This window comes from Stegostoma tigrinum, chromosome 25 (assembly GCF_030684315.1).
Source record: "Stegostoma tigrinum isolate sSteTig4 chromosome 25, sSteTig4.hap1, whole genome shotgun sequence".
Classification (NCBI taxonomy): Eukaryota; Metazoa; Chordata; class Chondrichthyes; order Orectolobiformes; family Stegostomatidae; genus Stegostoma; species Stegostoma tigrinum.
Window position 1 is genome coordinate 37073649 of NC_081378.1, and position 14315 is coordinate 37087963.

At 40.8% G+C, this 14315-nt stretch overlaps 1 protein-coding gene across 2 annotated transcripts in view; it reads right to left on the minus strand.

Moving 5' to 3' along the window:
- Nucleotides 1–14315, minus strand: part of lamb4 (laminin, beta 4) — a 116534-nt gene that overhangs the window by 84742 nt on the left and 17477 nt on the right. For both annotated transcript variants that reach the window (XM_048554077.1, XM_048554078.1), the window contains exons 4-8: nt 13332–13467; nt 10636–10709; nt 5864–6052; nt 4746–4809; nt 266–480 (exon numbers count right to left, since the gene is read on the minus strand). In XM_048554077.1, the coding sequence (XP_048410034.1) occupies nt 266–480; nt 4746–4809; nt 5864–6052; nt 10636–10709; nt 13332–13467 (678 nt within the window). The remainder of the gene's footprint in view (nt 1–265; nt 481–4745; nt 4810–5863; nt 6053–10635; nt 10710–13331; nt 13468–14315) is intronic.

Here is a 14315-nt window from a genome sequence, read left to right on the forward strand (position 1 = left end):
AGTCCACCCTTTGGGCCTATTACCCTGATCCTGTTCAGTGCTCCATGCTTTGTTACTCCAAGTGCAGGCAGATGCCAGGAGGTGTTTTTGGTGGCAAGACCATCTGCCCATGTCATTAAAAATCCATCAAGGTCAGCAGTAGCGGTCCCCAGTGGAACATTTTCATCTTTGTGTTCACTGTCCATATTTAATTCTCTGAAAATAATTGCATATGCGTGCCTGTGAAATTTACTGTGGGGTACCTGAATTTTGGTGACGTACTTACCATTCTTTGCTGGTTGAATACATCACCTCGTATATTTTCAATAGGAATACACCGGCTGGCGTGCCCGTAGCAAAAACAGCTCCCGCGAACAACCATTTCGTACAAAGCATAATAGTATTTTTCATCGACTCTGGCCTGTCTCCTCCACAAACGTGTATCTCCAAGTGTGTGTAGCTGTGTGAAGTTTATCCGTAGATTTGTAAAAGTTATAAGCTCTGTGGAAGATACAGAAGAAAGGCTTGAAACGGGTCTTGGAGTTATAGTTTGTTGTACAAAGTATCCAGTTGTTTTTCCATTGGCTTCAATGGAAAGGAAAACCATGGGGAATTTTTAAAATGTGTGCCCAATTCACTATTGTCTATTTTGTGCTAAAATCAATTTTACATCCTATGTGCAACTTGTCCTGGTAAGTGAATCATTTAGCATTAACTACACATGAAATCTATGAAGTACAAATGAAACACAAATAATTGATTCCACAATTGAGCCTTTAGAAACTCTTCTAACAATAAATTTGTGTTCCGTTTTGCTTACAAATGGATAGGATGGAATAGCATTGACCATATTGCATAATAGTGAAGAGATAGCATGGATCGTTTGACCATTAGGAACAATTAACCTTAAGGAAGACACAGTATATTCAGTTAAACACTATTGTGGCTTGTGAATTAAACTCATGGTGTAGGGTGTCGCATATTGACAGGGATAGGAGGTTGAATGGTTAACAGGAAGCTGAGTATAGGTGCAAATGGGTGGTGCACTTCAGAGATCAGTGCTGGGACCTTAACTGTTCACAATTTATATAAATCACTTAGATGAAGGGATGGAAGGTATGGTTGTTAAATTTGCTGATGGTGTAAGGATAAGTAGGAAAGTGAGTTGTGAAGAGGACACAAGGAGGTTACAAAATACTGAAAGGGATAGATAGGGTAAGAAAATGAGCCCTGGTTGGAGAGTTAAGAAACAGGGGCACAAACTAAAAGTAAGGGAGAGATTTTATTTCGTCAGAGAGTTATGAACTCAATGGGCTGAATTTAAGAACTGCAGATGCTGGAGTCAGAGATAACACAGTTTGGAGCTGAAGGAACACAGCAGGCCAGGCAGCATCAGAGGAGCAGGAAAGTTATGTTTCAGGTCAGGACCCTTCTTCAGAAAATGAATGGCTGAATGGTCTTCTCCTGTTCCTAAATTCCTACTTTTGAATGCAGAGATTCCAGCCCTTTTTGTGTGTTCCTTTGTAGCCATGACAATGGAATAGTTTCAAATTAAGGTATCACTAGATCTGTTGTGGCCCTTGAGAGGTTCCATGTGACTCTGAGCGGATCATGTTGCAAACATGATCAGTAAGAAGGCAAAAGCTCTCAACTGCATTTCTGATCACTCCAACAATTGAAAACAAGCAACTGGTGAGAACATGTGTAACCAGCGGTAGGAGGACAAACTGACAGTGCATCTCTGCAAAGGATCACAATGTGGACCCCCAAAATTTTTAGGGCAATAAATCCACCTGACAAAGTTTGATTTGAATTGATTTATTATTATTGTCTCATGTACCGAGGTACAGTGAGAAGTTTTGTTTTGTGAGCTGTACAGGAAGATCATATTATACAAAGTGCATAAGGGTAATAGAACAGAGAGAGGAATACAATGTTATAGCTGCTGAGAAGGTGCGCAAAAAATGAGATCAACATTAATTTTAAAATTTGAGAGGTCCATTCAGAAGTCTAATAATGGTAGGGAAGAAGCTGTTCTTCAGTCTGCTGGTTTTGCCTGATGGAAGAGGTTGGAGGAGATTATAACTGCGATGGTAGGGGTCTTTGTTAATGTTGGCTGCCTTCCTAAGACAGCAAAAAGTGTAGATAGTGTCAATGGATGTAAGATTGTCTTGCGTGTTCACGACTCTCTGTAGTTTCTTATCTACTGATTAAATGAATAAACAAGATTTATAACTCAGCCCTACACCTTTATAAAAGGACCTGAAGGAAGGGACCTTTTGCCTCCCTCTCAAATCTTGCTGTGTACAACACTATTTGTTGCTTGTGAAAACAAGCTGGATCCAATATGCGACCCTAGCCGTGAGGGTATTCAAAATACAGATACAGGTACATATTAGGGAACTTCCTTATAACCTGAAAAACTAGAGGTTGCCAGTGAATTTCCTTGGTGAAATATTCACTCAGATATGTTGGGGTTCATGCCAATGCAAATTTCCATCCTCTTCATCCACCAGTTACACCTACAGGTTTTCTGTTTGATCCATGAGGGCGGGGAAGAAGATGGGTCTGTGTTTTGGGTTAGAGATCCATCTCTGATTAATGTTCAGATTTTTACATGGTTAACCCTGAATTGATTTGGAGATTTTCTGTCCAATCAGAGCCAATGGGTTTGGGAATGTACCAGATGAAGTTGCAGATTCATTTAGACCAGCCCATGGCAGCAAGCACTGAGGCTTTTGGTTGTCCTGAGGGAGAGATCTGTAATTTGTGGCAAAGCTTTCCACTCCACCAGAGGAAAGTCAGATGCCACAGCAGAATTGGGCCTGGCACTGATGGTAAGACACACTCTCATTGATAGCGAAATGGATCTTATACTGGATGCCACAACATAGAGGTAGGTGGTCCTTTTTCCAGAAGGTGGCACGACGTGGCAGTTGTACAAGATTCTTGAATCTGAAAGGATTAATGTTGAGGAGTGCATTAAGTTCCACCCCGACATTGACACCATAAGGGGTAACAGGACCAGTTTAGGATTACAATGGTGATAGATTTATCATCTAATCTCCTTATAATCTTAGTAGCAGTGTCTATCGTCACAATGTTGTTGATTGCGATCATATAATAAACCCATATCTTATTTTAGAACAGAGACTTTTCTCATAAGACTACCTAATAGTTTTCATCTGTCACACTAGACAAACCCTGTCAATCCCAACCTAACAGGGTGATGGTGGCAACAAGTCTACCTTATAGTGACCAAGATACCAACCATGTTGAACAGTGGTGAGGATTCATCATACAGCATATTGCCAGTAGTATGCATCGCTTCATCTTACAAGAGAGACCACTTTGTCATGCAGCTGGGTGCCTCTCTGTTCAACACCATTTCCCTCCGCCTGTAGTCCCTCCTCCATCAATTCCTGTTTTTGATTCTTCTGATATAAGCTATCTCCTTCTAGGACCTCACTATCCCCAAGGTCCACAGCTCTCTGGAGGGCCGCACTGTGGGAAGTGCATCAGAACACCTCAATGACCAAGACTCTTGCAGAAGGGTAATGGAAGACACCACCAGTTGTTGGAATTGCATCTTTAGACCTCAGTGGAATGCTCAATTGTAGTTCTATTGTCCAGGTGGTAGTGGTTCTATAACTTCTGGGCCCGTTTCTTGGGCACTTATAGATGGCTGACTTTCTATCTCTTCAAGCAATACCCCTTTTCACCTAAGATTCATACATACAGTTAGGGGGTTGGTGTAAAAATCTAAGGCTGTGTAGAGGCTGAAGGAGATGAGGAAGCTCTAGGAAAATGAACATGGACATGGAAGTAGTTCAGTAACAGGCAGGTTGGAAATTGAGAGAATGGAAAGCATTCTTTGTGATGAATCTCACTGAGACACCAATCAGTGTGTTGATGGTCATTTGGGTGTAATTGATGCTAACCTTCACCTGACGCAGGCCCTTGAAACCAGAAAGGAAGAAACTGAATAGCACTGAGACTCTGATGGTCACAGGTAGGACATGCCAACCAGTGCTGCAAGCTGGAAAGTCTTTGGTGATAAGGATGCAGACATCCATGATTGCATGACTGGAGAGTTGCACTCTGCTCAGACAATGTCTCTCAGTCGTCTCCAGGTTGTTCTGTCTTGGGTAGTTGATTCTGTGTTGAAGGTTTAACCTTTGTTATTTTCCTGACCTTCCTCTCCTGTACACTGAGCCCCTCCACACCCAACCACCACATCGACCCTGGAATTCTGTCCTTCTGGTGGAGTGTGTTACTCTCATCACCGACTGGGAGCACAATGTTTTCGGTAACCCCCACTCCCATTGCCAGATGAAAATGTTCAGTTCTCCTGTGCAGTTTACTACTTCTTCTGTTCTGGTATATCAGAGAGGTGCCAGCCCATTCAAAGCCTGCATGCTGTAAATCTATCACCCTAACCCCTTCAAACAGCTTTTTAAAGCCTGATTTGTACAGAATTCCAGGATTTCGCTTATGCTGTTCCTCAACTCTGCTGGGAATGAAGCCTTGAAATTGACATGTATTTTTGTAACATTCCTATATCTTTGCCTAGTTTCCTGTCATTCCTAAATATCCCATGCCTTTCAAGATTTGAAATCTGCTCCAGCTTAAAGCACCCAACCTCATTTAATAAATAGATAGAAGAGGTCAGAATTTGAGAATCGTAGGCTTGCAAAAGTTCAAACTCCTACGCTTCAACCTCTGCAATGACCAACTTTTTACATGCTTACAATAAACGTACATACCTCGTATCTCATGGCTGTATGGATCATTGATTTGGAAATGTGGGTCCAATGCTTTTAGAACAACCTACACAAATATTTTAAATAGAGTTCCATTAAACCGGCAAACTATGCCATTCCTTTAGACAGTAATACTAAATTCTTTATAAAAGATGAAGCATCAATGTTTCATGGTTAGGGCTGTGACTCATTGATGGACTGTATAACATTCAAAGAGGACTATTTCATCAATGTGCAGTTCCATGCTAATATACAGTATAGGTAAGATGATCTTTCAAATGTCACAAATCTGCAGATTATTGAGAGATGCTAATTACTTTGTAAACCTTTGAAGAGATTTATTAAATCACTAATTTGGACTCAAGATAGATTATAATCTGGCCTGGAAAATAGGCTGGGGTTTGCAATCTACAATAGAATGAGGAGAGGAAGAAGGATTTAGAATGTTTATTGCCTTTCTGCCTGCCCCATGATGAATAAAGGGGCAGGGCAAGGAAGGTTAGCCTAGACACCAATTGATGTTCTTAAGTAACCAATGAATGGCCACTGAATTGCTTCATCCCATTGCTGGTATGTTACTATTTCCAAGGTGCCTTATGCCACATGGAGAGACTGCACAGCAAAAGCTGATGGTCTGCTTATAGACTGTGAGAGTTGGTGGGGGAAGCCATGATACAGCATCCTGTGACTCATGGAAGGCTACACATCCCACCCCCGCAAAAATGGTGCTAGAAAGCACTTCCCTTTTCTCAATAACAACTCCTTGAGCCCTGCCCATCTCGAAGCATACTGCATTGTAGCTCTCTGGGTTGGCTGCAGTACCAACAATCCCAGTGGGGCTACTTAGATTGAAGACCTCTCTCCCCTGTCATTGACTGGCTGCTCTTAAAGGCAGGTTCTATGCTCTTAAAGTGATGGGAGCCTCAATTGCAAGCAGTTAATGATGTGACTGCCAGACTTGAGATGGGGCCTCCAGTACTGACTGAGGCGGAGCTGCTTTCAGTTTTCTGGCTGCTGACAGGGTGACAGCCATTTAATTTTGTGCTAAGATGGTATCCACCCATAGGTATGCTAATATTGGTATTGAAAATGTAGTAAAGAAATTAATTTTGACATCATACCTCTCCACCTGTTGAAGGTTCAAGGTCAGAATACTTTGAGTCACAGATTACATCATCCACTCTCTGTGCAGGCCCATGGGGAATATTTGGGAAGGCAGATGCACAATCATAGGCAAAATATCGTATCACTCTCCATGTTTGACCATAATCTGAAGATCTCTCGACTAACATTGCAGCTGGACGGAATGTCTAGGTGAGAAAAGAGCAGGCTGATCAGAATTTTCTATGGGAGTGGATCTTCAAATTGACTTTTGTATTGCCCACTTAACCTGCATGTTAACCTTAAGAGAATTCTGAACTTGGACTCTTAAGTCTCTTTGAGTTCCAGAATTCCAAAGTTTTTCTCCATTTAGGAAATTATTTACACCTGTATTCTTCCTACCAAAGTGCATAATGTCACACTTTCCCACATTGTATTCCATCTGCCCTTTCTTTGCCCACTCTCCCAGCCTGTCAAAGTCCTTCTGCAGCCTCCCCATCACATCAATACTACCTGTCCCTCCACCTCTTTGTGTCATCTGAAAACTAGCAACAATATCCTTGGTTCCTTTGTCCAGATTGTTAATGTGTATTGTGAATAGTTGTTGTCCCAATATGGATTCCTTCAGAGCTCCGCTAGTTACTGGATGCTATCCTGGAACAGACCCCTTATTTCCACTTCCGCTGTTCTGCCACTTAGCCAATCCTCTGTTCATGCCAGTACCTAGCTTCTAATGCCATCTTATTTTGCAACCTCGGAACCACTGAAATTGGAGCCTGACCCAATATTTTCATTAAATTTGCTGACAACAGTGGAAGTGCTGTTTGGTGAATTGAACTCTAGTTGTTAACAGTTGTTAGTTGGCTAACAGAAGCTGAAATCTTCCTCTCTGATACATCCTTTGATGTACCAGGGAACCTCAGCTCTAAACGTCAAGGCACTGTTTCCTAAGACTATCAATGAACTCTTGTCTTTTGGAATCATTCCTCCACTGCCCACAACTGCCTACAGCCTGTTTGACTTCATTCGCAAGATCCAGAAACAGGATTGTTCTAGACTCTGAGATAATGGGAACTGCAGATGCTGGAGATTCCAAGATAATAAAATGTGAGGCTGGATGAACACAGCAGGCCAAGCAGCATCTCAGGAGCACAAAAGCTGACGTTTCGGGCCTAGACCCTTCATCAGAGAGGGGGATGGGGGGAGGGAACTGGAATAAATAGGGAGAGAGGGGGAGGCGGACCGAAGATGGAGAGTAAAGAAGATAGGTGGAGCGGGTGTAGGTGGGGAGGTAGGGAGGGGATAGGTCAGTCCAGGGAAGACGGACAGGTCAAGGAGGTGGGATGAGGTTAGTAGGTAGCTGGTAGGGGAATTGCAAAGGGTCAAGGCAATCTGGTAGGCTGGAGTTGATGTGATCCATGACCAACCTCTTGAAGCATTTTATAATTATGGATGTTAGAGCCACCGATTGGCAGTTATTGAGGCTCGCTGCATGATTTTTCTTTGGCATTGGGATGATGTTGGTCTTCTTGAAGCAGTTGGGACTTTGGATGGTAGTAAGGAAATGTTAAAGATGTCAGCAAATACTTCTGCCAGCTGTCCACACAGGATCTGAGTGCATGGTTAGAGATTCTATTTGGGTCGGTCACTTTACTATTGACTTGTATGTTCTCTACATTTTCATCCCTGCTATGACTTTCAGAGGATTTCTCTTCTGCTTTAAATGGAGGGCCAACAGATCTCTATCTACCACTGCTTTTCTTTGCTGCCTGAACCTGTTCTCACAATAAGAAATTTCATTTCACCCCACTCATTGATTTGAAATAAAAAAAGAGTTGTGATATGTATCAGCAGTGCTCCCAGTGTTGCCTGACTTTTCATAGAATATAGAACATTACAGCACAGTACAGGCTCTTCGGCCCTCGATGTTGTGCTGACCTGTCATACCAATCTGAAGCCCATCTAACCTAAACTATTCCATGTACGTCCATATGCTTGTCCAATGACGACTTAAATGTACTTAAAGTTGTTGAATCTACTACCGTTGCAGGCAAAGCGTTCCACTCCCTTACTACTCTCTGAGTAAAGAAACCACCTCTGACATCTGTCCTATATCTTTCACCCCTCAATTTAAAGCTACGCCCCCTTGTGCTCGCCGTCACCATCCTAGGAAAAAGGCTCTCCCTATCCACCCTATCTAACCCTCTGATTATTTTATATGTCTCAATTAAGTCACCTCTCAACCTTCTTCTCTCTAATGAAAACAGCCTCAAGTCCCTCAGCCTTTCCTCGTAAGACCTTCCCTCCATACCAGGCAACATCCTAGTAAATCTCCTCTGCGCCATTTCCAAAGCTTCCACATCCTTCTTATAATGCGGTGACCAGAACTGTACGCAATACTCCAAGTGCGGCTGCACCAGAGCTTTGTACAGCTGCGGCATAACCTCTTGGTTCTGGAACTCGATCCCTCTATTAATAAAAGCTAAAACACTGTATGCCTTCTTAACAGCCCTGTCAACCTGGGTGGTAACTTTCAAGGATCTGTGTACGTGGACACCGAGATCTCTCTGCTCATCTACACTACCAAGAATCTTATCATTAGCCCAGTACTTTGCCTTCTGGTTACTCCTACCAAAGTGCATCACCTCACACTTGTCTGCATTAAACTCCATTTGCCACCTCTCAGCCCAGCTCTGCAGCTTATCTATGTCTCTCTGTAACCTACAGCATCCTTCGTCACTACCCACAACTCCACCGATCTTAGTGTCGTCTGCAAATTTACTAACCCATCCTTCTACGCCTCCATCCAGGTCATTTATAAAAATGACAAACAGCAGTGGACCCAACACTGACCCTTGCGGTACACCATTAGTAACTGGTCTCCAGGATGAACATTTCCCATCAACTACCATCCTCTGTCTTCTTTCAGCAAGCCAATTTCTGATCCAAACTGCTACATCTCCCACAATCCCATTCCTCCGCATTTTGTACAATAGCCTCCTGTGGGGAACCTTATTGAACGCCTTGCTGAAATCCATATACACCACATCAACCGGTTTACTCTCATCTACCTGCCTGGTCACCTTCTCAACGAACTTATGGAATATATGGAGTATTCTTCATTCTTGCCTTACTTCCTCTGTTCCTTTTCGTACTTATTGCCTGAAGAGAAAATGTCATCAACTTTCATGACAGTTTCCACCCTTCCATCATCTTCACATGGCCCATTTCCAGCTCTTCACTTGCTTCTTCACATTCTCTGCCTCCATTTTTTGACCTTAGCCCATTGACTGATATTCATTGTAAATGCACTAACATTTGTCTTGACTGCACTCACTCACAATCTGTTTCCTGAGAGGGCTGTATTCCATTTGTCCAGTTTGACCTTTTTTTTACAACTGTGATGATGATGCCATCTTTTCTTCCAGTGAGGGTTTTCCTTCACTGTAGTTGGCAGATCCCATAAATGCATGCCTTCTATTTGCCACACTCTTCCTTTCATCCCTCTCTTTTCCTTTCCAGAAATGTGGTAGGGATCTCCTTAACCTCGCCTTTTATCTAGCAGTCTCCATGATCATTACAACATTCACTGCCGTTTTTACCAACTCCAGTGTAGTGCTACAACAATTCTCTCTTCCCTCAACCTCCCTTTTCAGCATTCTGAAGGCATCATTCCCAAAGTGACACTTTGGTCTAATTCTTGTTTACCTCCCAACACTCTCTCCACTTTTCAATGCACTTACTATTCGGCTGAAGCTGATGCAATGCATATCCTTTTACCACTCCCCTTCCTGCTTAAAGGGTCCCTCCAGACGAAGCAGTGATTTATTTGTACTTTGTTAAGTTTAGTACACTATGTTCACTCATGACAGTACAGTCTCTGTTGTATAATTAAGGATGGTGATCAGAGCAGGAAGCCTAATCAGAGGGTTTGGAGCAATATCTGACCACCTACTCTAGTGTACGAGTGCACAGTTAAGGAACTAAGGGTTTTGGCCCAGATTGGAATATTTGGGCCAATATGACTTGAGGGATTTAATCTCTGTTATGTCTGTGTTTCTGTTGTCAGCGTTATTGATTTGACTACTTTGTATCATTATACCATAGATGTCAGTCTTAAATTAGCATCTGAAGAGCACAATACAATACAATGATGCTTAGAGTTTCTTTGCTACCTAATTCTCACGCTGACCTCAGCAATGAAAGAGGATTACTAGTGAGGGTTTGAATGTGAGCACTGTCAACAAAACAAAATCATGAACTTCTTCTTTCACACATGACTTTGCACTAGGTTGGAGACGTATTACACTCAGTGCAAAGACCAAGCCATGTTAGATTCGTGACTGGAGGAGGCCACAACTTTTGAACTGTGATATGCTGGTGAGTGCAATGGCCTCCTCACCTGCATTTTCACTCTCTTGTCGACGAACCCTTGAAACAGTTTTGCTAGGTGTGGCATCTATGAAGAATCATTTGCGCCACTGAGAAATTCAACAAGCATGGTGACAAAATGTCACAAGTGTCCAGCCGCCTTGACCATGTCATAGAGATGGATTTCTGCTCAGACGTACAGTACGTAGCTTAGTTTTATATCATTTGAGGGCTGTTAAAGAAGTTGCAAGTGATGTTCTTGTCTCGTGATAAATTTTGGAGGTAGGGAGTGTTCATACAAAAAGAACCCACAGAAGATAGACTAGTGTAGATGGAAGAAAAACTCAATTAACATGTTTGCCTGCTGTTAGCCATGCCTTCTACGTAAATAGGAGCTGAAATGATAATTTGGAAATATTACCTTGAAGGAAAGGAATAGGTGACTGAATTGAAAAAGGATTTCCAGATCCAGCTGAATGCTGACATGGTGCACACCTACAGCAAAAAAGAAGATCATTGTAATTCAGAAAACATGACAGGTTACAGATTTCCGATCTGTATAGACAAGATTAATAAAGAAGGGAATTACTGTCGGCTACAATATTGGACAAATACTTAACATGTTTGTATGGCACTCGTCTGCCTGTTATTTTAACAGAATATTACTTTGACATTTTCTCAGTATTTCCCCTCCCTCTCTGATTTAACCAGGCACTTTTCTTTGATTCTTTTCCAGTTCACCTTGTTGATCTTGAGGCAACCCTTCCTTTTGTCCCCTCACCTCATTCATAACAGTACATTTATTGATTGTATTTTCTCCTCAGACTTCATGGCGATTCCCTTCTCTTGTTTCTCTTTCTGTCCCTCCTAGTACATAATGACACCGTTCTTCCAAGATCTCCCTTTACCCTTATTTGAAATTGTTGATCTCGGAGATTGAAACCCTGGTTCAAACAGTGAATTGGATTTCCTAAACCTGCAAGAACATGATGTATTCAGGAATTTCCACCACAGCAATGGCCAGCTTGTAAGTTGTATGATTTACTTTGTCCTTCATCAATAAATGGCACATAGTGATTAGGTCTGTAAATCTATTCCTGTAAACTCCCTAACTCCAGACTTGGCTGTCCTCAGATCATTTAAAAGTCTAAGGCTCGAACTGCTTTCACTAAACAGATCTACAGCATGATAGTGTTTGTTTTTCCATATAATTGGGAAGCAGCCACATTCAAACAGCAGTGACAGGAGAGTCTGATAATTCCACTGCATCGGGCTTTGACTGGTGACACAGATTCTGCACATGAAGTGCCAACTAAAGATAGTTCAGACTAAACAAAAAAAGGAGGAAAAATACTTCCTGCATGCCTGCTGTCTATGCTACTGATGTTGGAGTTTAAAATCTCTTGGGAAACTTTCTTTGGCCACCAGGAATTTGATGCCAATTCCATTCGACTCCTGGCCATTCTGGAAGGGTTGGCTACAAAATATGCAGGTGTCACTGACCACTTTGAGATGGTTGTGCAAAGTGGTCCTTGGAATATTGTAGTCCTAATCTTTGGAGTGATTTGATTCATTCGAGTGGTTTTCTACACCACTTCAGGCAGGTAAAAGTCAAAAATATCTGTGTGATCTGGAATCAACATAAGCCATAGATATTACTTGATGTATTTGAGGTCCTATGGGTGAAATCTGCCAGCAGTATTAGTTTTATTATAAACTAAATTGAAATTCTCAAACTTTCACATCAAGGTTGAACCTACAATTTATGGATGCCTGTCTCAGTTAATGTAACCACTATGTTAGCTTACACCAGTTTTCAACACAAGCAGTCAAATTGGAAAATTGTGCATTTGCAAGCCTGAAATTCTGTAAAATCTGTTTTTATTCTCCTATTTTTTGCATTTTTGTTGATGCCGACTTGTTTTTGTAATACAACTCTGCATCATCATGATCTCTTTCATCTTGTCATCTTTGCTGTTAATTAATAATTGGCATTCCAACATTAATAAAAGTCAGTAGAATGCTGATTGCTGTATCCCGCTGTACATTACTGTACAAAGTCATTATCTATTGCCATTGCTTTTAACTTAATATTTCTTTTTAATAAATAATGCAGATATTATCTTATGTGTTAGAAATAACATCTACAAGGCCCAACACTCAGGTCTTAAATTAAAATTCTTGAGAGTGTTTGTATTCTAAGTGAAAAGGTTAAGAATATACCCCATCGCTTGCTAATTCTATCCTGAGAATCACGGCAGTGCAAGTAAGTATGTTACTCACTACAGCCATAATAATGAATCCTGTGGGTGAAATTGTGAATCTTCTGTTAATTCAAGTGAAATTATTGAGTATTTTTTACTTCTGGACAGCATCCACTGTATTTGATTATTTAAACAGTAACTGTACTTCCACTTGAAAAGGAAAGAATAAACAGGGTTATGTAAGGAAAGAGCAGGAGTATAGGATTAGTTAGATAGCACTTACAAATAGCCAACACTAGGACGATGGGTTAATTGGCTTCCCTCAGTGCTGTAAAATTCTCCAATAACAATTTTTGTTAAGAGCTAGCTGAAGTGTACTTAAAAGTCATAACACCCACAAAACCACATAATGTGGATAAGTGCCCTGCTCAGAAAGTAAACATCAATGAGAAGAAACATGTAGTAGCAGCAATGTGGTGATGCTTGTTTCATTGAATGCACTGACATGAATGTGTGGTGGTGAGTTTTTAAATGGAGCACTCTGGTTTGAAGATGTTTCTCCTATATGTTGCAAAGTGGATTTGGAATTCAAGTCTGACTTGAACACAGTGTCAGAATAAGGAATTGGCCATTGAGCTGAGGAGAATTCTCATCAGCCAAAAGGGTTAGAATTTTAAATCCTCTACCCAAGCTGTGGACACTGAGTTGTGATGTATATTTAGGACTGAGGTCATTCAATTTTTGGTAACTTATGATAGGAGATATGTGGATAGTGCAGGAAAGTGGACCTGAGATATAGGATCTGCTGTGATCTTGTTGAATGGTAAGATAAACTCAAATGACTAAAAGACCTTATCCGGTTCCTATTTCTAACTTATTTTAGTATTTATACCTGCTTTTTCAGCAAACCTACCATTTTGGGACTGCCACCATTTCCTTTTCCGATCTGGCTCAAATGCTGTGATAACATTTTCAATGAGATGGCTGTTGGTAGAGCTGATATAGTTGTAAGGCAATCGTGAATCACAAGTAAAACATTTTTGTTCGTCCTATTTATTGGAAACAAAAGAGTCTTCAGCGTGACATACTCATTTACATACGCTAACATGAACATATCAATTGGAAGATTAATTAATATATTGTTATCAAGTCTGCTAGTTATTTTTTCTTCTGTAAAAGGGTTGGGATGTTGCATTGCTAATACTAGTTGATACAAAAAAGACGTCGAGACCCCTGACGATATTAATTGACCTCTCTTAACAAATAATATCAATGAGGTTCCCAATGAGAGCACAGCAACTTGATCTTCTTTAAATCAGAATTGGCAAATGGCCAGCAGTAAATTGGCAGATTTTTTTCCTCCTTGTTTTTGTTTTCATTTACAGGTGTACACAAGACATTAGGACATTAGAATGTTGACTTTGCCCCGCAGGCTTTGCATCAAAGGATCATAGCCACTATTCATCTGACCAAATATTTTACACTTGGATTAAGCACTTTGAGAGATTTATAAGTTACCAAGAGATGAAATATATATTTTATTATTAAAACAAGGATAATTTTATATCTGTTAATGGAAAAGAAATTATTTCTCCATAAAGTATAAACTATTCTGCTTATAAATGAAAACCCTTAATTTCAGTGAAAACACCTTGGACAGCTTTACTGATCTTTTTCCAACTACTAATTAAATGAAATGATTCTACTTAATTAGGCTTGAATTCTGAATTAATAACATGCAGTCAAACAAGCCTTCAGGCAACTTATCTTAAATATTCACTGCAAAATAGTGACACTGAGTATTGTGGTTCATTCTGGTTTTACAATCTGTTTTAAAGTATAAAAGATGTTTGTTTTTCGATTATACTCAGAGTGATGAATTAATGATATAACAGGC